Consider the following 22,820-nt stretch of genomic DNA (forward strand, 5'->3'; position numbering starts at 1 on the left):
AACAGAAAAGCCGTTCTCACTCTTCTCAGTCCACCCCTCCCCTCCCCCCGCCGCCAAAATCTTGCCTAAGATTTACTGCCTCCTATAGAAATCTTTTCTTTCTTAAATTCATGATCCCAACCCAGACCACAGTGAAGGTCGCTGGATGAAAGAGAGGAGAGGAAAGAGGGAAGGCTTCAAGTCAGGCCACCTGGGTCAAATCCTAGCTCTGTTACTTACCAGCTGCATGACTTGAAACAGTTGATAAACTTAACTTCCCCATTTAAAAAAATTAAGCCTGACATTCAGTATCTGATGCAGAGAAGGTTGTTTCAGTTACATATTACTGTGTAACAAACCACCCCAATACTTGGTGGCTTGAAACAGCAGCAACCATTCGTCTCATGATTTTACAACTTGGGCAGGCTTGTGCAAGGACCACCTGTCTCTACTCCACAGGGAGTAGATTGGGCTTGACTAGGGCTGAAGGGTCTCAGGTGGCCACACATGTCTAGGGCTGTGGTGCATGTTGGCAGGGATGTTTGGTTGTCCTGCATGTGGCCTCTCATAATTCAGTAATCCGTCCTGAGATTCTTTACATGGGACCTGACTTCAAAAGCAAAAGCAGAAACTACTAGAATTTTTGAGGTCGAGGCCCAGACTGGCACAGCATCACCTCCACTATATTCTTTTTTTTTTTTTTAAGATTTATTTATTTATTCATGATAGACACACAGAGAGAGAGGTGGAGATACAGGCAGAGGGAGAAGCAGGCTCCATGCAAGGAACGCGACGTGGGACTCGATCCTGCGACTCCAGGATTGCGCCCTGGGCCGAAGGCAGGCGCTAAACCGCTGAGCCACCGAGGGATCCCCTCCACTATATTCTTTTAGTTAAAGCACGTCACATGGTCAGCCCAGGTTCAAGGGGAAGGGAAATTGACTCTAACTCTTGGTGGAGCACCATGATGAGCACCATGCCCATCCTACCTAGGATGGGAGGAATTGTTGCTATCTTTTGAAGAGTCCATCACAGAATGCCTTTAATATCTTACCTATTATAAGAATGAAAGAATGAAAACAAACATGTAAGCAAGGACATCTCACCTTTTTTCTTTCCCCAGGGCTTAATGAGACTGTGCCAGTTTTGTTAGTATCTCCCAGCCCTCAAATCTTAGTGCTCTGTCTTTGATTAGCTATGTACATGTTTCTGTGTTCTGCTGTCTCTGTCTCTGTGATAGATGTGCATCCTGTTTTCCAGTTTATACTGGAAAGTGCAGAGGAAGGGAGCAAGTCATGTTCAGAATCTCTTTCAGCACCAGGCACTAGATAGAGTTGAATTCAGCTCTGTCATAGACTCTAGACAAAAGGACAGTGTTAGAATCTCTGTGGAAGAGAATGTGGGTATAAGGAAAAAGAGGAGTCTGAGGGTCTGCAGATCCCGTACCATCTGGCTAAAGAATTCCAACTTTCTAAATGGTTTTCCCATATAGAAAGGCTCAAACAGATGGACACTTAGGCCCTGAAGACACACACGTTTATTTAGATTAGTCCAAACCAGATGCTGTGCTGGAGCTCCTTAAGAACACAGTCTCGCCACAGTCAGGCTTCCTAAAGGCACAGAAAAAAAAAAGGTATGTTGTGGCTGTAACAAGCAGACAACCAGCACACATCCACGATGCTGAGGCAGTCCTCTTCACGGTCCTGGGGTCCTGTGCTGTCAGTTCTCTACTTACCCAGCTTTGTTTCTGTGTGCTGACTGAGAGAGAGGTAACAGAGCAAGTCCCCCTTACAAGGCTGACTCCAACATAACACTGACATTAACACAGAGAAGGAACCCGGGATGGCCCGAGAACTGTCTTTGCAAGCCACTTGACAGGGAGAGCTCTCCTGAAAAGGCTGTACTTTAATGCATCCCTGAGGGGTTTTATTTGCTGTGTATCAATGATGGACTCAAATAAATGGCTTCTGGGATGGTATTCATCCTCAATTTTCATCAGCCAGGAACTGCAAATCCAAGGAGACATTGGGAACCAGGTCTCCCTGGTTCTCCCACGAGCTGCTTTTTCACCCTACTCATCAGTTCATACACAGCATTTCTACCGTGAGTGATTAAGAACCTCAAGGAGTTACCCAGTTTTAAATGATGGTCTGAGCTGCCCTTTGCCAGTATGTGCTGCATGGGACCACATACCCACATGTTGTTATAATTGACATGATGGTAATGGTGGTTTCTTCTCTCAGAAGGGAAGGAATCCATAAACTTCAAAGTGAAAAACAAGCAAATGAATCTGTTTCTCACCACGTTCATGATACTGAAGTAGAAATAGTTGACAGGAGCGGCTTTCTGTCTTTTTTTTTCCATGCTGCTGCCACTTGCTGGTGGTGACCCCCATCCATCCACCACTCCTGATTGTTCCTTTGATGCCTTTTCTTATAGCACCTGCCCCCTCCCTCCCATGGAACCTCCTTACAGTTAGGTAGATGCTATCACTCCTTTTCCAGAGGACCATTAGGTTTAATACCTATCATCAACTCAAGTACAGATAGATAGAGGATGTGACAAAAGTAGTACTGTCTATGGTAAATTCCTTCCTTGAAGATGATAGGATTAACTTACCAAAAAAAGTGTTTAAAAGGAAAAGTAGTCACCCATGAGTGCATGGTTGAGAGGCTCAGGAATACATATCTGTCCCAGACTCAACACTAGCCATAAGCATGGAATACTCCATTCAGAACCCCAGTCCCTCTTTCCTTACCTTTGTCAGAGTTGCCCTAATCCTCTTGGGGAGCCTCAGTGAGGAGCTGCAAGAATTCACACATTTCTCAGAGTTAACATCTCAGAAATCTCTGGGAAGCCTTCTTGTGGAGCACTGGGAAGGGATAGACTTCTCAGGTTTCTCCAGAGTCTGTGGTGCTAATTAGGAGTCTCCACATGGGGAAGAATAGGGCATGTCATGGCCCGTTCATTCCTGATTCATGCTATGCACACTCGGAGAGTGCCCACTGTGTGTCAGAAACTGGGCTTGACACTGGGTTGGGGGGAGGGGACAAAGGCAAGTCAGACTGTCCCTGCCTTCGCAGTACTCTTGGTTTAATGGAGAAACAGATCAGTAAATAGGCACTTATATAACAATACGCTAAATGCAATGATGGAGATTCAAATAAGGTGACAGGAATGGACGGATGAATAATACTTTAAAAGGGTAGAGAGGATGTGCAATTCTCCCTTTTAACAAACCAGAGGACTTGCCCCTCTGGTTTGTTTAAAAGCCTAACAGCTGCAGCTTTCCTGGACTAAATCAAAGACTGTATACTTTCAAGACAATCTGAGTGAGGGCCAGGAGGCTTGGGCTCTTTCCACCACAGTGCCAAGTCCTCAATCAATTTTGGGAAACTTGGGTAAACCGATCAGCTTCCAGTGCTTCAGGTCTCTCCTTTGCTGAATGGAACTAGCCGTTCTATATTACAGAATTATGTTGGGAGATAAATAAGATGTTGGATAATTAAAGCGCCTCCCCAAATACATCCTGATGATGACAGTGCCTAGAACACCTGCAAGGGGAGCCAGCCAAGCCTGGCTCCATGCAGGCTTGTGGCTTGGCTCTGAATTTTTCAGCTGTGGAGAGAGGGGATGCATTCTGCACTCACCTTTGACATCCACCCGGCAGTCCACAGACGCCTCCCCCAGGGGGTTAACTGCCTTGCAGGTGTAGATACCCCCGTCAAAGGGACCAGGCTTGCGGATTTCCAAAGAGCAGATTCCCAGGTGACTGAGAGCTCTGTACTTGGGGTTGCCTTGAATATCCATCTTGTTCTTCAGCCAGATGATCTTTGGCTGCAAGATAAAGATGAGGGAGGCAGCATGGGAGGTGAGAGCCAATTGTTCCTTCTGTGCTCGATCCCTGGGCTCCTTGCTGATAAGGTTTGGAAACACACAGACCAGAGAAGTCAGAGGAGTAGGGTGCCTTAAGAACAGGTGGTACTGGATCTAGAAGAGATAATGGTCTTCTGGAAAGCTCCCCGTTCCTTACATTGGCAGTGTGTGTGTTTGTGTGTGTTCCCTTTCCAGTACCTTCTTCTTTTTTTTTTTTTTTTAAGAGAATGGTCTAGTTTCTTTTTAAAGATTTTATTTATTTATTCATGATAGAGAGAGAGAGAGAGAGAGAGGCAGAGACACAGGCAGAGGGAGAAGCAGGCTCCATGCAGGGAGCCCGACGTGGGATTTGATACCGGGTCTCCAGGATCGCGCCCTGGGCCAAAGGCAGGCACCAAACCGCTGCGCCACCCAGGGACCCCTCTTTCCAGTACCTTCTAAAGCTCCTTCTGTTGGTTTAAAAGAGCACCTGAAACCTTGCCTTATTCATCAAGTATTCCTGACTGGAAAAAAGGTGGAACCTCCTGCTCCATCCTGTGCAAGCAGCCCCTTCCTGGATCCTAAGTACCGGGCCTCAGGATCTCCTCTTTTTTGTATATATGTTGTTGAATCATTTGTATTCTGTTCCCACTGTCGGCTTGGGAGTCACTGTTGCCCCCTCTGGTTAGAAAGTAGTGTGTAGAGTGGGCTTTCTATATTCTCTCTCCATGTAGTCTGGCTCCGGACTCCTATGCAAAAGGTGCTTGGTAAGGTTGGTAGTGGTGTTTTATGTGGTATAACGTACAGAAGTACAGTGACTAAGTTGGAAATAGACTTGCTCGGGGTTGTGGCCTCAACTCTAGACAGCTGGCATGCAGATGGCCTTGAACAGGTGAGGCATAGTGGGTGACTAAGGAGAAACCAGGGGACTCCATCACCTCAGCCAAGAGACAACTTGAAGCTCATGCCCAATTGCTAGCAGATCAGTAAGTAACATCTTCATATATGAGGAACAGACACTAAAACGGAAGCTGGAAACATCATCCACACCAGCCTGTCTTGGACTCTAAGTGCCCTGACTGTTCAGAACTTACCTAACCTGCTGTGGGAGGGGTGGATGATGGTGATGGCTTAGACTGCTCTTCCACATAGTGAAGGTTAGGGCAGGAGCAGGAAGCAGTGTGGCACAGCCAGCCCACAGAACTCTCACTCACCTTGGGAGAGGCGCGGACACAGCAGAAGAGCTGGGTGTCATAGCCAGTGACTGTGGTGCAGTCTGCCAAAGGCTGGGTGAACTTCGGGGCTTCAGAGAAATCTCGCTGTGCAAACCCCTCAGTCTTAGAAATGGTAGCTGAGAGGACCAAGAAGGGCCGTGCTGTAGTGCCTGAGATTCCCCCACCTTGCTTTGACTCTTCATCCTCAGCTCTTCCCAGCTCCCAGGCCCTGGGCCCTACCTGCTTTCTGGATGTGGGCAAGGTCAGCAGTGATGGGGGCTGTCTCACTGAGGCCACACTGGTTCTCAGCAAAGACTCGAAATGAGTAGGAGTTGCCCACGATGAGGTCGGAAACCGTGAAGCTGGTGTGGTGATAACGCTCCAGCACTGTGAACCATAGCTTTGGGGTCCAAAGAAGATGCCTTGAATGAGATCCCTGTTTTGTGGACTCACTCCACCTCAGCCCACCATGTGGAGCTACCAGAGCCCCATTCCAGAATGTGTTACTCCTCTCTCCCCATTCCCTCCCATCTGGGCCTCACCCCAGATTTTGTGTCAGCCTTCTGTACGGTGTATCCTAGGAGTGCTGCGTTGCCTGTGTCTTGGGGAGGTGTCCACTCCAGAGTAGCATTGGAGCCCCAAACATCCACCAACTTGATACTCTGAGGAGGGCCTGGCCTCTCTGAAAGGGTCAAGCATGGCAGTGGGCATGGTGCAACTCACATATGCATGGAAATCACTTCAGGGGTGCCCTTCCTCTTCTCTGCTCAGCTGTGCCTCCTCTCACCCACCACTGTGCCCCACCCTTGGTGTGGGGAGTCACCCTGGCCTCCCTAGCTCTCTGTAATGGCTCCTCTTTAGCCTGGAGAGGGAGCCCCTGATGACCACCTCTGTCCCACTCCCCGCAGTGTACCGATAACCAGGATGTCAATGGTAGCAGTGGCCTCCAGCTCTCCCAGCTGCACACTGAGCTGGTAGCGACCCGAGTCAGCACGTTGGGCTTCTCGGATGAAGAGGATGGAGTCCTGCTCCCCATTCCGCACACTCACACGGCTGGCATCCAAGGCATAGCCGTCATGTGTCCAGGTGGCTCGAGGTTTGGGTTTGCCCTAAGAAATGGGAATAAGGCTGTGAGCAGCCCCCAAGAGACCCCATGACCCTCCCTGCTCAGTGGAGGGTTAGAGCCACCCCAGGTCCACATGGTGACTTGACTTGCAACTGCAAATGCCTTGAGTTAGAAGTCAGTGGACTGTCTCAGGGGACTCATGTCTTTCATCAACAGCCTAAGGATCATGGGAAAAGAAGGGGTTTGGCTTTGAGTCTCCCACCTCCTGGGAGTTTAGTCACCCCAGGGCAGCTGCACTAACAATAGCTGCCTAAACTCCTAAGAGCCCTCCAAACCAAGAGCTCCCAGACCTCTGCTGACCGAAGGACATAGGTTAGCCTCAGCTTGTCCATGGGACATGCCCAACCCAAACCCCACCTTAGGAGTACAGATGGAAGGGTCCTTCTGCTTCAGACTTCTGGTGACATGGCCCCCTCCATTCCAGGCCAGGATGATTGTCCCAGTGCCAGCAAGACTCTTAGTATCTATTTCCAAATCAAAACCCTGGCCTGGTCCCAGCATGGACCCAACATGGACCCAGCATGGGAACAGCATGATCACCTGGAATGGGATTAGTAGGTTCACAGTGTCTCCGACCTTCCGGATATATGTCTGCCTCAGGGTCCGAGGTAGCCAGATCTTGGGGTGCTCTGAGTGATGGAAGGAAAGAGAACAGTTGGTGGTGAGCCTCCTGTGGTGGAAGGAGCAGAGCTCAGAGGAAGTGGACACTGCATGTGACCGTACTCCATGGGCAGATGACCCAGGTACTCAGTAAATCAGTCCTCTCCTAGGAAATGAGAAGATTGCTCCCATTGTCTTGCTGAAATTTAGGGAAGAGTGATTGGCTGAAAGACCCTCTTGAGAGCATTCAAGTCTTGGCAGAAAGCACTGGAGTGTGAGCCTGATGCTTACTTCTTTTAATGTGTAACTTGACTACTGACTTTTCATCAACTGGGGTTTCTTTCTGTTTGTGCACAGACTGGTCTAGCCTGTGTGGTTTGTCTTTATACCCCTTTTCTACATTTGTTCTTTTTTTTAAGATTTTTTTTTTAAGATTTTATTTATTTATTCATGAGAGACACAGAGAGAGAGGCAGAGACACAGGCAGAGGGAGAAGCAGGCTCCATGCAGGGAGCCTGATGTGGGACTTGATCCTAGGTCTCCAGGATCACACCCTGGACTGAAGGCGGCGCCAAACCACCAGGCCACTGGGGCTGCCCCTACATTTGTTCTTAACACTCCTTTTATCAAAGTCACTTTTTTTTAAAGATTTTATTTACTGGGCAGCCCAGGTGGCTCAGCAGTTTAGCCCCGCCTTCAGCCCAGGGAGTGATACTGGAGACCCAAGATTGAGTCCCTCATCAGGCTCCCTGCATGGAGCCTGCTTCTCCCTCTGCTTGTGTCTCTGCCTCTGTCTCTCGTGAATAAGTAAATAAAATCCTTTTTTTAAAAAGATTTTATTTATTTAATCACGAGAGACACAGAGAGAGAGGCAGAGACACAGGCAGAGGGAAAAGGTAGGCCTCCTGCAAGGAGCCTGATATGGGACTCCATCCCCGGCCCCGGGACCTGAGCCGACCGCAGACTGCTGAGCCACCCAGGCGTTCCTCAAAGCCACTTTCAATGTTAGTCTTGACCTCCAAGTGTCAGCCCTGCTACCCAGTTTGATGCCGGACTCAAGGAGAAAGCAATCCAGGCAGCAGGGACATCACTGCAGAGGGAGCTGGCAGCTGGGCCTCTTCCTCTGCTGGGCTGCCGGCTCGGGAGCCTGCGCAGTGCTCTTCCAGTTCACGGAGGATCGCTTTGTATGAACAGAATCTGGGGGAGACTGGGCTCGCTCCTCCCGCTCCTTGATCTCCCAGGCGTGTTCCAACGAGAAGAGGGATTGGTTTCTGTCCATTGGCTTCCAGGATGGAAGCAGGAGATGCTCAGGGAAGTGCTGAGTGCAAGGTGTGGAGGCTGAGCAGGTGTGAGCTCTCTCCTCCCCTGGCGCCTCGGGCTGCCTGGCGCCGCTGAGAAAGTGCAGACCTCCCAGCCGGGTTCCCTTGGGAGCGTGGCCACACCTTCCCCGCCTCTCCCCACAATTCATTAGAGCAGTTGGAGAATTTCACCCCGTTCACAACCGTGGCAAACAGCGCAACCGTTTGTCAGAGGACTGCGAACTGTGTGATAACATTTCCGTGCCAGAGCATTCCTGAACATTCTGCCCCAGCCTATGTGTGTTTACTTCTAAGTTGAATTGTTTAAGTATGTGCATTACACAGTGCAAACTTTTAAATGGCGAAATTTAACATAAAGTAAACGGAGTTTCCAGCGTTCCTCCTCCACCTCATCCGCAGCCCGCCGTTCAGAGAGCCGCGCTCCCTCCGTAGCCGGCGCCCTCCCGCTCTCCGAGATCCCTTTTCGCCCAGCAGAAGCCGGAACTCGGCGGCCGGGGCGGCTCAGGGCCGCTGTCCCCGGAGGAGCGGCACCGCGGCGGGGCCCTCCCCCGACGTGGGCGGGTGCAGGGGGCCACGGAACAGACGGCTGTGCGGGGGGTTCCTCCTCTGTGGCCTCTTGGCCAGCGGCCAGGGAGCCGAGAACAACGGATAGGACTCGCGTGTTTTCTGAAAGAAGAAAAGGAGAGCCAAGGCCTCATCTTGCCAGGCTCGGTTCGGCACTGTCGGTGGGGAAGGGCCCTTCAGCCTCGCCAGAGAGAGGCTGGCTCTGCCCGTGGGACCCAGGAGGGCCCCGCGTGAGCCCCCGGATCGAGCCCCAGGAGGGGAGGCTGTGAAGTGGCGCAGCTGCCCTGCCCTGCGCGGTCAGGGCCCCGGCATAAGTGACCCCCTTTGGAGGAGGAGGCAAAGGCCGAGGCAGAGGGATGGCCTCAGGGAGTGAGCAGGTGCGGAGAGGGGAGGAGCCCGGTGCTCAGGCCGGCTCTAGGCCTCGGTGGGCAGCGGGCTCCTGTAGGTGGGTGCAAGCCGCCTCCTGTACTTGTGCCCACCGAAGGGTTCCTTAGAAAAATCTCGGGAGATGTCAGCGTTGCTTCACCTGAACGGAAGAGAATAATTAGAGAACTAGGTTTATGTGGCACGTGAATGACGGTGGTGGCATTAGGAGGAGAACAGAACGGCCTGAGATCCCGAGACCCCCCCCCCCCCCCGGGCGGGGGCAGAGAGAGACAGCGAAGGGCTGGCTGCCCGGCGGTGGTCTCTCCCTCCCTGGGGGCTCCCCGGCCGGGTCTTGGCTTTTATAAGCCAGATTCCCTGACAAGATGATGAACTGACAGGGAACAAGCTCACCGTTGGTAGAATGTTCTGCGTCTGAGGATTAGTAGGTGAGGATTGCTCTCAGCAGGCTCCCAGCCCCCAGTGTGGGGAAAGAGGATGGGCTTGAGGCCAGAGCAGCTGACAGAGGTGGGGGGGCGGGCAGGAGAGTAGTTGGCAGCTGCGGCCCAGGCAGCAGAATGCTCTTCCTCAGCTCCACTCAGGCTCTCCCGTCTGCCCAAATAAGCAGTCTGACCCTTTGCTAAGAATGTTAATCGGAGGCTCATTTGGGGCATCTCTTTTCACACATCTGCGGTCAAGAGAGGTGTTAATTGTACTGACCTTGGGGAAATGTGGCTTTTGCCTGATGCCCAAGGTCTTTCTGCTCCTCAGATGCCAGGAGGGGTGTGAACCAGAGACTGGAGCCCTACAGCACAACCTGGGTTTTCTGAGACCAGGTTTGAGAAGCCACAGCTTGTTTTTTATGCCCTTCACAGAGTCTTGGGGAAAAGGCATTTTGAAAAGTCCTCTGAGAGACATCGGGTTCTGAACTGTGCTGCTCTCAGCACTGTTCTTTCTCTTAGACAGAATGCTGTCTAATGCTTTCTTTGAAATTAGCAGAGAAGACCCCTTAGAATCCAAAGATCTTGACTCCTCTGGATTAGAAAATCCCTCTTAACTCGATCCTAATTTCATTCTGCTGAAGTTTATGCCCATTTCCTTATTCTATGCTCATGGGAAATGAGTGTTCACATTCTCTCAAAATTTTCCTTCCCACGGTTAAAGACTTTTTTCTAGCAATTTCTTAAGGGCTATGCAGTTCATGTTGATGTTATTACTTATGTCCTGGAGCCTGAAAGAACCAGACACGCTGCAAGAATGAAGGGTGTGTGTGTGCGTGCACATATGTGGAAGACAGTGTGTGTGCCAGCGTGTGCAAGTGTGCGACAGTGTGTGCATGTCTGTGGGTAAGTGTGAGACTGTGAGCATATGTGCATGCATACACGTGCCTGTGTACGTGAGCAGCTATCCACAAAGAGCAAATGCACAAGGTGAGCTATGGCTTTGAAACAGGATGTGGGTTGGGGCACCCCGGGTGACTTGGCGGTTTAGTGCCGCCTTCAGCCCAGGGCCTGATCCTGGAGACCCGGGATCGAGTCCCACGTCGGGCTCCCTGCATGGAGCCTGCTTCTCCCTCTGCCTGTGTCTCTGCCTCTCTGTGTGTGTCTCTCATGAATAAATAAATAAAATCTTAAAAAAAATGAAATAAAGAAAGAAAGAAAGAAAGAGAAAAGAAGAAAAGAAAAGAAGAAAAGAAAGAAAAGAAAAGAAAAGAAAAGAAAAGAAAAGAAAAGAAAAGAAAAGAAAAGAAAAGAAAAGAAAGAGGATGTGGCCTTGGCCTTATCAGAAACTTGTCTGGAGGAGCGTCATTGCAAAGGTGACCTCCGAAAAGCACCTTGTGAAGGACAGGAGTGTCACCTCCTTGGAGACTCTGAAACTAAGGTCAGAAAAACCCGAAGGACATAGAAATGGGCAATGCTTGTCTGAGAAAATCTGTGGCAGAGCCACAAGAGGGAAAAGGCCTGGGGTGTGGAATTACTGCATGGAGAACTATTTTTAATAGAAATAAATAGAAACTTTTTAATAGAAATAAACATCTATTGTTTCTGGGTCTTCAGTTCTGAGGCCTGTTTGTTACATCAATGGGCATTCCCTGACAGCGCAGTCTCTGCCGCTCGAGCTCTGCTGCTCCAGTACCAGCGATCCTTCAGCACCTTCGGCGATCCCTGTCACCCTCTCTGCTCTACCACCCTCTTTTCCACCCAACTCAAGAATCCAGTCATTACACTCATTCCCTTGTGCTCCCACTCAGCTCCCTTAATCCCGTCACTCCACTGCACTTTCCCAGCAAGGCCAACCCCGGGTAAAAGCTTTCCATCCACTCAATGCCCCATCCACACACTGGAGAAAAACACAAGCAAGGCTGACTGCAACAGTGACCACTAACTACTAATGGCCCCTGGCAGTTTATCTAGACTTCCCAGGTCCATTCAGCCTCCTATTCTGGGTGACAACTGTACACCTTCCTCTTCTAAAACCTCCCTACCTTCTCCCTCATCCTCATCCTCAGTTGAGGACCTTGCTAGTTTCTCAGGCCCGCTGATAGCCTATTCTTTTTTTTTTTTTTTTTTTTTAAGATTTTATTTATTCATGAGAGACACACAGAGAGAAAGGCAGAGACACAGGCAGAGGGAGAAGCAGGCTCCATGCAGGGAGCCTGATGTGGGACTCAATCCTGGGTCTCCAGGATCACACCCTGGGCCGAAGGCAGCGCTAAACCACTGAGCCACCCAGGCTGCCCTGATAGCCTATTCTTAACTCAGTGGTCAGAAAAAGCCTTAAAAAAAAAAAAAAAAAAAAAAAAAAAGAAAAAGCCTTAAAACCTAAACCTGATCATGTCAGTTCTCACTTAAAACCCTGCCCAGGCTGCCCATCAGCCTCAGAGTTGAGCCAGTCTTCACAATGGTCCTGCTACCTATCTGCCCCCAAACCTACCATTTTCTCCCTCACACTGCTACAGGCACAGTGGCCCCAACCCATAGGGCACACACCTGCCTCGGTGCCTTTGCATTGGCTGTAATCTGGGCATGGAAAACAATCCCCTCAAATATCTGCATACATTGTTCTCTCATCTCCTTTAAGTACCTGCTCAAATAGCACCTTATTAATGAGACCTTCACTGAATATCCTGTTGAAAACAGCAAGCATGTTTTCCACCCCCGGCACTTTCTGTCCTCCTCTGCTTCATTTTTCAGCACAACATCTTTTACCATCTGACATATTATATATATCTTAGTTGGTTATTTATTGTCTATCTCCTTACATTAGAATGTAATCTCCACAAGGGGAGTTATCTTTGCCTATTTTGTTCATTTCTGTAGCACTGCCTGGCACATAATAGACATAAATATTTGTAGAAGGAAGAAAGAGGATAGGAAAGTAAGGAGGAAGGGAAGAAGGAAGAAAGGAAGGAAGGTTACTCCCAGGCATTGGCTCCAGCTTCCCAAGCCTGGGAGACACAGAACAGTTTGGATTGACAGGAGATGCAGTTATTCTGAAATCAGCAGATGGGCTCTTCCTCTGGGTCTCAAGGTGTCTTCTCCCACCAGATGCTGCCTCCGGGACCCAGTGCCTCCATGTAGTGCTGGGAGCAGACAGGAACTTGTTTCCCAATGCCGGCTGCCTACTTCTGCTTAGTTAAGTGACGTAGCAGGCTTTCTTGACCAAAAGCTCAGTGTTGGCCAGATGTAGTTCATTTTGATGTTACAAATGAATTTCTGCCTCTGGTGCTTGCATGCACACACATGCTCTCTGCAGGGCCCCCTCCAGGTCCCACAGTGCTCCCCATAAGGTAGAGGAGGACTTAAGAGGAAGAAAAAGGCCTTGGAGCTCACAGGAACCTAGGGGCCATTTAGGCCAGGTCCATGGCATCCTGAAGGACCTTTGAATGAGCTTCAGGGTTTCTGTGAGCTCCCAGAACTTTTTTGAGTATTTTTCCTGGGATAAGATTCCATAGATTTCATTAGATTTTCCTAGGGGTCCATAGCCATCAAAAGGTTATCCTTCAATTTGCAGATGAAAAAATGGAGGGGATCCCTGGGTGGCGCAGCGGTTTGGCGCCTGCCTTGGCCCAGGGCGTGATCCTGGAGACCCGGGATCGAATCCCATGTCGGACTCCCGGTGCATGGAGCCTGCTTCTCCCTCTGCCTATGTCTCTGCCTCTCTCTCTCTGTGTGACTATCAATAAAAAAAACAAAAAAAACAAAAAAAACAAACAGATGAAAAAATGGAAGCCCAGAGAAGTGCACTTACTTGCCTAGGGTCACAGAACAGAGCTAGGATTTGAACTCATGTCTTTAAGCAGATAACAGATGCAAACATACTTTGCAAAGTATCCCAAGCAATGCTTACTCTCACTGACCTCCGGGATGCTAAGGAGTTGAGCTGCTGGCGCTGGTGGCCCTGAGGCCTGCTCTCCAGGGGGGCTGCCACACCCAAGGCCAGGGCTCTTGAGGCTGCTCATGGGAGCTGGCCAGGAGCTAGCAAGAGCCCGTGGCCCACAGTGTCTACTCGCAGCCAGAGGGAGGAGCGTGGGTGAGATGCACGCCCTCCCCTAGGGCCTTGGGGAGACCAGCCAAGTCAGAAGTCCCCAGTCCCGGCTCTCATGCTCACTCTGTAGCTTGTTCCCTGGACCTTTTTGGGGAAGAAATTGGTTTTCGGTGTCAAGACCATCTCAGCCTGATATGCTCACGATGACTTCCACTCCCCCGACCTCCTTCTCAGTGGAGCAAACTCAGCTGGCGGGCTGCCTGTGACATTCAAATAGCTCCTGAAAACCCAGTGTTTCCCATTAGGATGAGAAGAAGCAGCCAACTTTCCCTACTTCACCCCATTTGCAGATAGAACTCCTAGTCTTCACTCCTGACTTGGAAATATTATCTATTTACATCCTAGTTTGGCCTCTTCCGAGGCACTTCAGATCATCTCGACAATCCTTTCAACTGCCCTACTAGGTAGATGTTATTAATTACCATTTTACAGAGAGGAAACTGAAACTGAGCCACTGGTTGGCTTGTCCAAGGGCAAGCAGCACAGGGTAGAGTCTAGATCACGACGTGGTGTTCTACCTCTTCCTACCCTGGGCTTCCATGAGCTCTTTGTTTGCGGTCTTTGCATGGCCCTCCACTCAAGATGTCCAGAGGCCAAAGAGCAGGGACTTTGTGCAGGTAACTATCTTAAATGTTTGAGGCAGCCCCCGTGGTTCCTTCTGCCAGTTACTGCGTAGAAGGGAAAAGCCTGGCTCCTGCCTTTGGTCTCTGGCCCGCTGAGCCTGGCACAGTGGGTGACACCCCGAGGGAACATCATGGGGCTCACAGGCCTGTTAGCTGCAGAGGCCTCAGCCAGGGGTAGCTGGGGAGGGGGCGGCCCCACAGGGGCCACCCACCGCCCCACCGACCCCCCCCCCCAGCTCCAAAGTGCCTTTTTGCTGAGAGGGCTCACAGAAGCCCGTGGGGGAGGGAGGCCAGCGCTTCTCCTAGATGGGCCCTGCCTCCGTGGAGTGCAGGTCTGGGAGGCTGGGGTTTCCCTGGGAGCCGGAGGAGTGGTAGGGTAGGTCCTGGACCCATGGCTCTGCCCAGGGACAACCAGGGTGTCACATACTCTGTTCACCACCCAGCCTCTCAGCTGCTAGAAGCTTTTCATCTCCCCCTTCTACTCCAGACGGCCACCATCTCCCTCACCCCACATTCCCTTCCTAGCTGGCTTCAGTAGATCAGGCCCTCAGTGCCCAGGACAGACATTTTATTACAGGTACAAATACAAACAGGCCATTTACAGTCACTGTAAAGTGCCACAAACACCATTCACTGACCTCTCAGCTAAATAGCACAAACCCAGCAGAGACACTTGAGCAGCAAAAAAGAATCCACCAAGGAACAGGGTAGGGGCCCAACTGTTGCTCCTCCATCCCAGGTACCAATCCCATGAGGGCGCTTACCTCTGCACAAACCTAAGGAGCTGCAGCCAGCGGCTGGGATGTCCTCCCCAACTCCTGCCTCCCAGACACCCCCCTTCCCACCCCTGCGGGTCACCTTCGACAGGGGGCAGGAGCTGGGGAAGGGGGCTGCCGGGCTCTTGTTGAGGTGAAGCTGGGTGCCCTTCAGCCCCGGCCGGGCTCGATTCCTCCCCCTTCCATGTGGATCCCGCGGCCGCCTCCATGCCAGGCGGCCGAGGCCTGGGCTCCAGCGGGAGATCCCGGCTGTTGGTGCTGGGGGACAGGCCGAGCACCTGCTCTGGCCCGGCCGCCGCCACAGGCTTATGTGAGCGGCCTGGCCTCCTCCCCGCAGCTCGCAGCTCGCTTGGGCAGGAGGCTGGAGCAGGGGCCCAGGAGAGGAGGTCAGACGGCAGCCCAGCCCCGAAGAGCTGCGGGAGGACCGAGGTGGCCTGGCGGGTCTGGGAGAGGGCTGACAGTCCCGCACGGCAGCTGGGGACGCGGGGGGGGGGGGGGGGGGCTTGGCCCGCAGCCGCGGTCACTCCGGCACACAGGCCGGCGACAGCCCGGCTTAGCAGGCTTAGCGGCTCCTCCTCGCTCTGCTCCGCGGCGAGCTGCAGTCTTGCCAACTCACCCTTTGCGGGGTCTGTCCCCGTCCCCTCCACCTCACCCCTAGTGGCAGTGGAAGGTAGAGTCTGCGCCCTGAGCACGGACTCCTGTTGGGCTCCATCACCCGCTAGTTTGCGTGACTTGCCACACATCCCTGTCTCTCCTGGGTCTGCGTCCTCACCTGTGAAACGGAGAGGATAATGACCATAGGGTTGTCGTGAGGATCACAAGAGGTAATCTGTGTAAAGTGCTTAGCAGAATGTAGCTAAGTGCTCCGTATGTGCGAGCTACCTTTAGGTCGGGCCTCGGAGATGAAGCACCAGCAGAGGCAGAGGGCAAGAGGCCGCGGGGGGTGGGGTGGCTTCTGGCTCGGCTACCTTTTTTTTTTTAAAGATTTTATTTATTCATAGAATCAGAGAGAGAGAGAGGCAGAGACACAGGCAGAGGGAGACGCAGGCTCCATGCAGGGAGCCGACGTGGGACTCGATCCCAGGACTCCAGGATCATGCCCTGGGCTGAAGGCAGCGCTAAACCGCTGAGCCCCCTGGGGTTCCCAGGCTCTGCTACTTCTACTTGCCCATTAGCTAGGTGACCCTGGGCAAATCACTTACTCTGAACCTCAGGGCCCTGAGCTCTGAAACCAGGGATGACAATGCCATGACCCGTGTTGATGACCAAGCCATCATTCCTCACGTTCTGTGCACTGCATCGAGATGGCTTCCTATCATACTCTCAATTTACTAGCTCCAGGGACCAGCACCCCTCCTCCGTGTGTGTGTGTGTCTGTGTATGTGTGACTACTTTTTAGAGCAGCGTTGGTTTATAGCAAACTTGAGTGGAAAGTACAAGGTTCTCACATACCCTCTCCTCCTTCCCACTGACCTTTTCTCTTATGGAAAAAAAATGAGTGTGCTTGAATGGGCTCCTTACACTCATTCCACCCCCCCTTCCCCTTTAGCCCTCAATTTGGAGGCAGAGTGGATAGGATCTGAGGAACCTGTGCTACTATGGGGTGTAGAAATTCCTCTTTGCAACTTGTACAGGGGCTGAGGGCCAGGACAGTCTGCAGACACACTTCCGGCCCAGGAGCCTGTTTATCAGGAGCTACTACGGCTGAGGAGGGGCCTACGGGGCTTGACCTCTGAGGCTGCTCTCAGACCACATCAGGACTAGTATGAAGGCCTCTGCCCGATTTCAGCCTGACCCAGCCAAAGCCCTTTGAAGTACAGAGTGCCCACATCAGGTGGTACGAAATTGGCCTAGGCTTCCAGTCTGAGCCCTTGGTTGCAATAAAAGTATAAAAGACTCAAGTTAAAAACGCAGACTCCTAGGGATTGTCCATTACAAAGTCTATTTTAATGGGTCTGGGTTGAGTCCAGGAATCTGCATTTGAAAAAGCAACCCCGTGATTCTGGTACAGTAAGTCTCTGGACACTAGGTTAGCTAGACTTCCTGAAAATAAAACTAGCATGCGTTATCTCCTGGGGGAGGAACTCTTTAGCCAGACAGCCCACTCTTCAGGAGCTAGGTCTTCAGATCTTGATGTCACAGTAAGTACTCGTTGGAACTGTCACCCAGGATGGCAGGCTGAGCAGCAGTCTTCCAGGCTCTGCTAAAGGCTCAAGGGGTGGGGTGGGGGTGGGTGGGCAGGAACCTCTCCTAAAATAAATATTTGAGGAGAAAGGGAAGCTGCAATTCTTTGAAAGATCCTTAAATGAAATGGATCAGCCAGGACTATGAGTTAAGGGCAGCAAGAGAAACCTAAGGAGGCAACTGCGAAGATACTGAAGCTTCCAGTACTGTCGTTTGTCAAAGTTGCCAGAAGGAACAGCTAATTCGCAACACTCAGTCTATGCTGTCATGTCCAGAGGAGGTGGGTAGCAGTCACAGCCTGAGATGGTGTGTGGGGTAAGAGCAGGAAAGCTGGTCCTAAAACACCCGTGAGAGCTAGACCTCTTGGGGCCGAAAAGAACAAGAACCACCTAAGTTTTCCCCAATAACTTACCTAATCCCTCCCAGGCTACCATGGCAGTCCTGGCCCTTTGACAGGCTTATTCTCTGGTTGCTGGAGTTTGATTTCTGAAGCTAGAAAACTGGGAGACCTGTCATGTTAACAAACTAGCTTAGGCACTTTGGTAGGTCAGGTAACAAAGTCCAGTCTGTTTTATTTCTAACCCAAATATTGCAAATATACAGAAAATTACCAGTACAAAGTTAAACACATCCAGATTTATTTACACAATGCTAATAAAGAAATTTAAGTTTGATTTCCATTTTGTGGGATTTTGCTATGGGGTCTGGCTTTGCTGTGTAACTGACATGGGTCACAGAAACTTGATCATCCACCCCACATGCAACGTTCTGTCCCAAGGAACAGAAGACTTGGGTTTTTAGCGCACATGCAGTAATGATGTTAATACTGCTTTACACGTTAGGAGGAAGGCAGCTGCCCCCAGCCTGGGGAGGGGGCAGAGAGGTTACAGGACCGGGAAGGGCCACATGCTCAGAAAGGGAATGAGACGCAAGAGAGGGGTGAACAGCAGGCACATGGGGACCCTGAGCATTTCTGTGCGTGAGGATAAGGAGGGTACGACCAAAACCCTCCTTCCCTAAACGTCCAAACACGGAGGTGAGCAGAATCGTCAGGGCACATTCAAGTTACCCGACCGCAAAGTGAGGGCATGCGGAGGCTGAGAACCGCGTGACGGTGTGGGACGTATCAATAGATCGTTACCATGTACACTATACAGTTTATACATGTATATATGTACATATATATATAAAGGTACAGATTAGTTTCTGTTATTCTATATAAACAAGGATGCTTAAGAATGTACTGGTGTGAAAAAATGCACACAGCAAGTTGCTCTAGACAGTTTCAAATTAATGTTCTGATTCTTATTGTTATAATGCAACATAACGGAGGAATCAACATGCTCCTGCTATGTCAGCCTCCACGAGGGCAAGGCCCGGCTCTCCTCGGGCAGGACGATGCTCCCAGGGCTGCTGGGCACACGAGTGGCAGGTGCAACAGAAAGTCTGGCACCTGCCCGGGGCCAGTGCCGAAGGTCTGGCCCTCCCAAGCACTCCCTCATGCGGCTCATCTTACACTTTGGTTTTGTTCAAAGGACATTTAAGTCCATGTTTATCTCCCTGCTTGAGGCCAGGTAGTAGCGACGCTGAAAAGCTGAATTCCTTATTTTAGCAGTGCCAAGTATCCAGGCTTCATATGGGGTGAGGAGGATGTACCAATGATGAGTGGAAGAGCTCCAAACCACTGCATATGGAGGCAGGGTTCTTTAGAGAGCTCTGCTGAAGGGAAAGAGGACCTCTCTACTAGGAGGACTGGCCTAGAATACAGAGCGCTGGCCGGCCTTGCCACCCCGGGGTGGGTGCAGCCAGCCTGCACTCCTCTCTGTATCCTGGTACTGTGACCAAGGCCTTGGGGGAACCAGCTACAGTTTAGAGAGCCAGTGCAGGGGCTGCAGGTGGCTAGCTTGCTACTAATGTGTCAGGGATGAAAGGGCAGCGTGGACACGGAGAGGCCCAGAGGCAAACCTAGGACTAGGGTTACGCACCTGAAAGCCTTTTCAGAGGCAGATGGCAAGTTCTAGATTTCAGTTATAGCTAATCTATTCAATCTCCTGAGCCCAGCTTAGAAGCTGCCAGAACACTCTGGATATTTCTCTCCTAAATTGTGTCCCCATTCAACTACCAGCCTAGGTGCATGCACCCCTGGTCTCTGGACTCAATAAACACCAAAAGCCCCCTTAGGTCCAAGATGCCAGTCACAGGTGAGGGATGGTGAGTTCTCCACCTGGATTTAAAAGCTCAGACCACTTTAGACAGTTTGCTATGTCCAACGTATCTTGCAGTGCTCAATTTCTATTGCTGAAACCTCCAGAAATAATCTCTTCTGCTACTATCAAACCTGGGATTTTATACAAGGACAAGCTACGCTTTAGTTTCAAAGATAATGCTCCTAACCTAACATCAGTAGAACAAATTAGAAATTGTTTTCTCTTCGAAGCTACCATGGATTTTAGCTGTTAGACTTTCTGGCTGAGGGCATCCATTTGTGGGTGAGCAGGCTGAGATGGGAAGCTAACTAGCCAATGAAGGGGGTCAGCCAGGCTTATCAGCAGTCCTCCAAATGACGGGGCTCACTAGCCAGCCAACCAGGGATGAGGAAAAAAAAAAAAAAAACAATATGGGAGAAGGGTGGCTCATTAAGGGAGAGCCTACTCCCACGACTAGGTGAGGGACAGATTCTAAACACATATTCAAAATGACCACTAACTTTTGTTTTTTGGCATGAAAAACAGGAGAATAAAATTTTCTGTTTACCACCGTGGCAAAAAAGCGCCACATACTGGCTCTGGCAGAGATGCCACTGACCCCTCTCCTAGAGAACAGCAAGTCATCCATCAGAAAGGAGCCCAGCTTGCTCCAGGTAGGCAACACCTGCACGCCTAAAAACGGTCGAGAGCTCTGAAGACGACCAACCAACATGGCTCACGATACACACAGGGACCCTGGACGATGGACTCCTTTTGTATCTCAGCTCTGTCTCCTGAAAAATGGGAATGACAAGCCCCTGACTTCAAGGAGGAAATCTCATTGAGAATGTTGTAAGCTTCCAATGACATGATGCCAAGCGAAAGTACTCTGAAAATTGCTAAGTTCTAAAGAAATCCCAGATACTATTATAAGCACAGAGTTCTAACCTTATTTGGTTAGAGAAGATTAGCTTTCCTACGTCCTAAAACGAATCAGAGAATTACCAAATACCGGCATATCTACCCCAGCGGGTGTGTGCTGCAGTGGAGAAGGTGTGCAGCAGGAGTGGGACTTTTCTGGGCATCAGATTCACTTTGGGCAGGTGAGGGTGACCGGGACAAAGACCGATGCTTTATCATTTGTGAGCTGGTCTATCTTTGGAATTTTTTTCAAATTTAAAAACTATGCAAAATGAAAGAGCTTTTCCTAAAAGACCAGTGCTCTCTGGCTCGAACAAATATGAATTCTCTTCACAAAACCACCCTAGCTTGAAGCTCTCTGACTCATTTAATTCTGCTGCAGCTTCGAAGTCTCTAACCTTCTCCATCCACCCCCTCTCCCACTTTCCCTGCTGCTGTTAATCCATTCTGGGGAGGACAGAACATAGCCATCTGCTCACACATTCTGACAAAAGTTGATTTGGCACGTTTACTTTTTCGTGACTTTATCACCATAAAATGAACTAGCAGCAAAATGGCAGTTACCAAAGAACGTCCCAATCATAATTACTGGGAGAAGCTGTGGCCAGCACAGTAGGGACACCAAGACCAAGAATGTACCATACTATATTCCTGGATAGCAAATGGTCAAGCTGTATTAAAACTACTTAGTGCAGTGTTTCCAGTACTATGTAGCCACCAAAAATCCACCTCGCTACATTCTACTATTAACTTGATTTGAAAAAATGTCAAATGGAAAACTTCCTGAAATTTAAAATATGAACTGAATGCATCACCTAAAACATCACCTGTGCTGCAAGTGTGTCTTCAGTTGATTTAGCCACAAGTTTCATGCCCACAAATTACTTGGCAAAGCTGGGGAAAGGGGTGAGGAGGAGAGCCTGGTAATAAAAATCCTGATTTTTAAAAAAATAGCCTACAAATCTGAAAACACGTCTAGTTCTGGCTCCGTGTACAATGGCAATCTAAGAGGAAGCAAGCAAGTAAGTGGCCATCCTAAGGATTCACCACCGTGCCAATGGGCGGCAGAGGACATGGGAGACTGTGATGCTCAGTCCTCAGGGGACACACCAGGCACCCTCCCTCGGCTCCAGCAGAGAGACGACTCGGCCTGGGCAGACATCCGGGGCAGACCCTAAGCCTATCCTTGAGCAAGTCCACTGGCACAAACACGAAGCACGGCTGGAGAGATCTTGGAAGAATCAAGAATTTGTCCTTTAATAGGTGTTAAATCTAGTCGATTCCCTGCTGCTCTCTACTTCCTGCCCCAAGTTAAAAATATTGCCCTTTCAGTTTTCCTGATTTAGTGTTTTGGAAGCACATGGTTAAGTCAGTTGCCAAAGGGCAATTAACGAGGGTATTGCCTAATTAAACAGGGGGGAAGAAACACCACTGCAGTCTATGGTCCCCAAAAAAAGCAAGCAAGCAAAGGCCGGGTGTGTGTGAGGAGCCGGTGTGCGGCGTTCTCAGGACAGGGCTGTCCCCGGCCAGGGAAAGGCCGCCAGGCTGTGCCAGTCATTGCAGCCCCCGAGTCCCTCTCAGCAGCTGCTTCGGGTCACCAGCAGAGCCCAGGGACAGCACCGAGTGCTTTGTGAGAGTTGATGCTGGGGTTGGCAGGTGCCCTGAGGCAGGCGCCATGCAAAACATGCAAGAGGGGGGTTAGTGAAACGGTCCCTTCCAATCCCATTTCATTTCCCTTACAAAACAAAAACAAAACCAAAAGAACCCACACTTTGCAAAAAGACAGAACTTGAAACAAAAAGTTCAAGAATTTAAAGTTTCCCCCCCTTTCTCAGAGCCAATCATGAGTGCTTAGGGTCCCCCCTAGGGTCCCCCCCCCCCCCCCCCCCGGCTGCATTTCTTTAGCGCAGGTCCTTTTGGCTTTGGTGGAAGCAGCAGAAACAGAGCTGGGTCTCTCGCAATGGGAAATTTATTCCCCCAAGTCGGAGCCACAGGGAGTGTGAGAGGTACTGCGGTTCCATCATCCGTGCTCGGGCCCAGCTCCTCTGAGGAGCTATTCCAGGAGGTCCTGAGAAGAAAAACAGAGACCATATTATTTACACCCTAAAACATTCCTATTTTGAAAGTTATGACCTAGTTTCTGGGCTGGCCAGCTCTTACAGTCATCAAGTTGCTGCGTCTGGCATATACCCTCTTTTGCCTCAATTGGATCTTGGTCATGAACAGGAAAAGAAACATTCTTTTTTGTACTTCTGGACCACCCCTCGAGAAGAAATGGTCTCACCTCGTCTGAGTCGTCATGATAACCACTCTTATGAGTGTGGGAGGCCGTGTCCAGGGCGTCCACACCATCCACGCCGTTGGCCTCTGCGTGCTGTTGCAGCACAGAGTATCGATGCACCAGAAACCTGTGGGTGGAGACCTCCGTGAGCCCTCACGCGGTGAGGAGGGATGCACTGCCTACAGGGCTGTGGCCTTCAGAGTTTTATCCACTTACAGCACGAGTCACACACACAGGGAGCACAGCCCATAGTCGGCATAAGGCAAATAGAAGCTCTGAGA

General features: G+C 50.5%; 2 protein-coding genes across 6 annotated transcripts in view; both read right to left on the reverse strand.

Moving 5' to 3' along the window:
* Nucleotides 1-1,054: 1,054 nt before the first annotated feature.
* On the reverse strand, nt 1,055-15,395 carry MYBPHL (myosin binding protein H like). Its single transcript, XM_072834861.1, has 7 exons — nt 15,050-15,395; nt 6,715-6,803; nt 5,962-6,157; nt 5,591-5,730; nt 5,289-5,448; nt 5,049-5,185; nt 1,055-3,816 (listed from the first exon to the last, which is right to left on the reverse strand). Exons 1-7 carry the CDS (start codon nt 15,174-15,176, stop codon nt 3,445-3,447), a joined length of 1,221 nt encoding a protein of 406 aa, XP_072690962.1. The 5' UTR covers nt 15,177-15,395; the 3' UTR covers nt 1,055-3,444.
* A 2,303-nt stretch (nt 15,396-17,698) lies between these two features.
* SORT1 (sortilin 1) overlaps nt 17,699-22,820 on the reverse strand; it is a 66,810-nt gene continuing 61,688 nt past the window's right edge. For all 5 annotated transcript variants that reach the window (XM_072834865.1, XM_072834864.1, XM_072834863.1 and 2 more), the window contains 2 exons: nt 22,543-22,666; nt 17,699-22,326 (listed from right to left, as the gene is read on the reverse strand). In XM_072834865.1, the coding sequence (XP_072690966.1) occupies nt 22,312-22,326; nt 22,543-22,666 (139 nt within the window). In that variant the 3' untranslated portion in view covers nt 17,699-22,311. The remainder of the gene's footprint in view (nt 22,327-22,542; nt 22,667-22,820) is intronic.

Source organism: Canis lupus, chromosome 8 (assembly GCF_048164855.1).
Source record: "Canis lupus baileyi chromosome 8, mCanLup2.hap1, whole genome shotgun sequence".
In the NCBI taxonomy this organism is placed as follows: domain Eukaryota; kingdom Metazoa; phylum Chordata; class Mammalia; order Carnivora; family Canidae; genus Canis; species Canis lupus.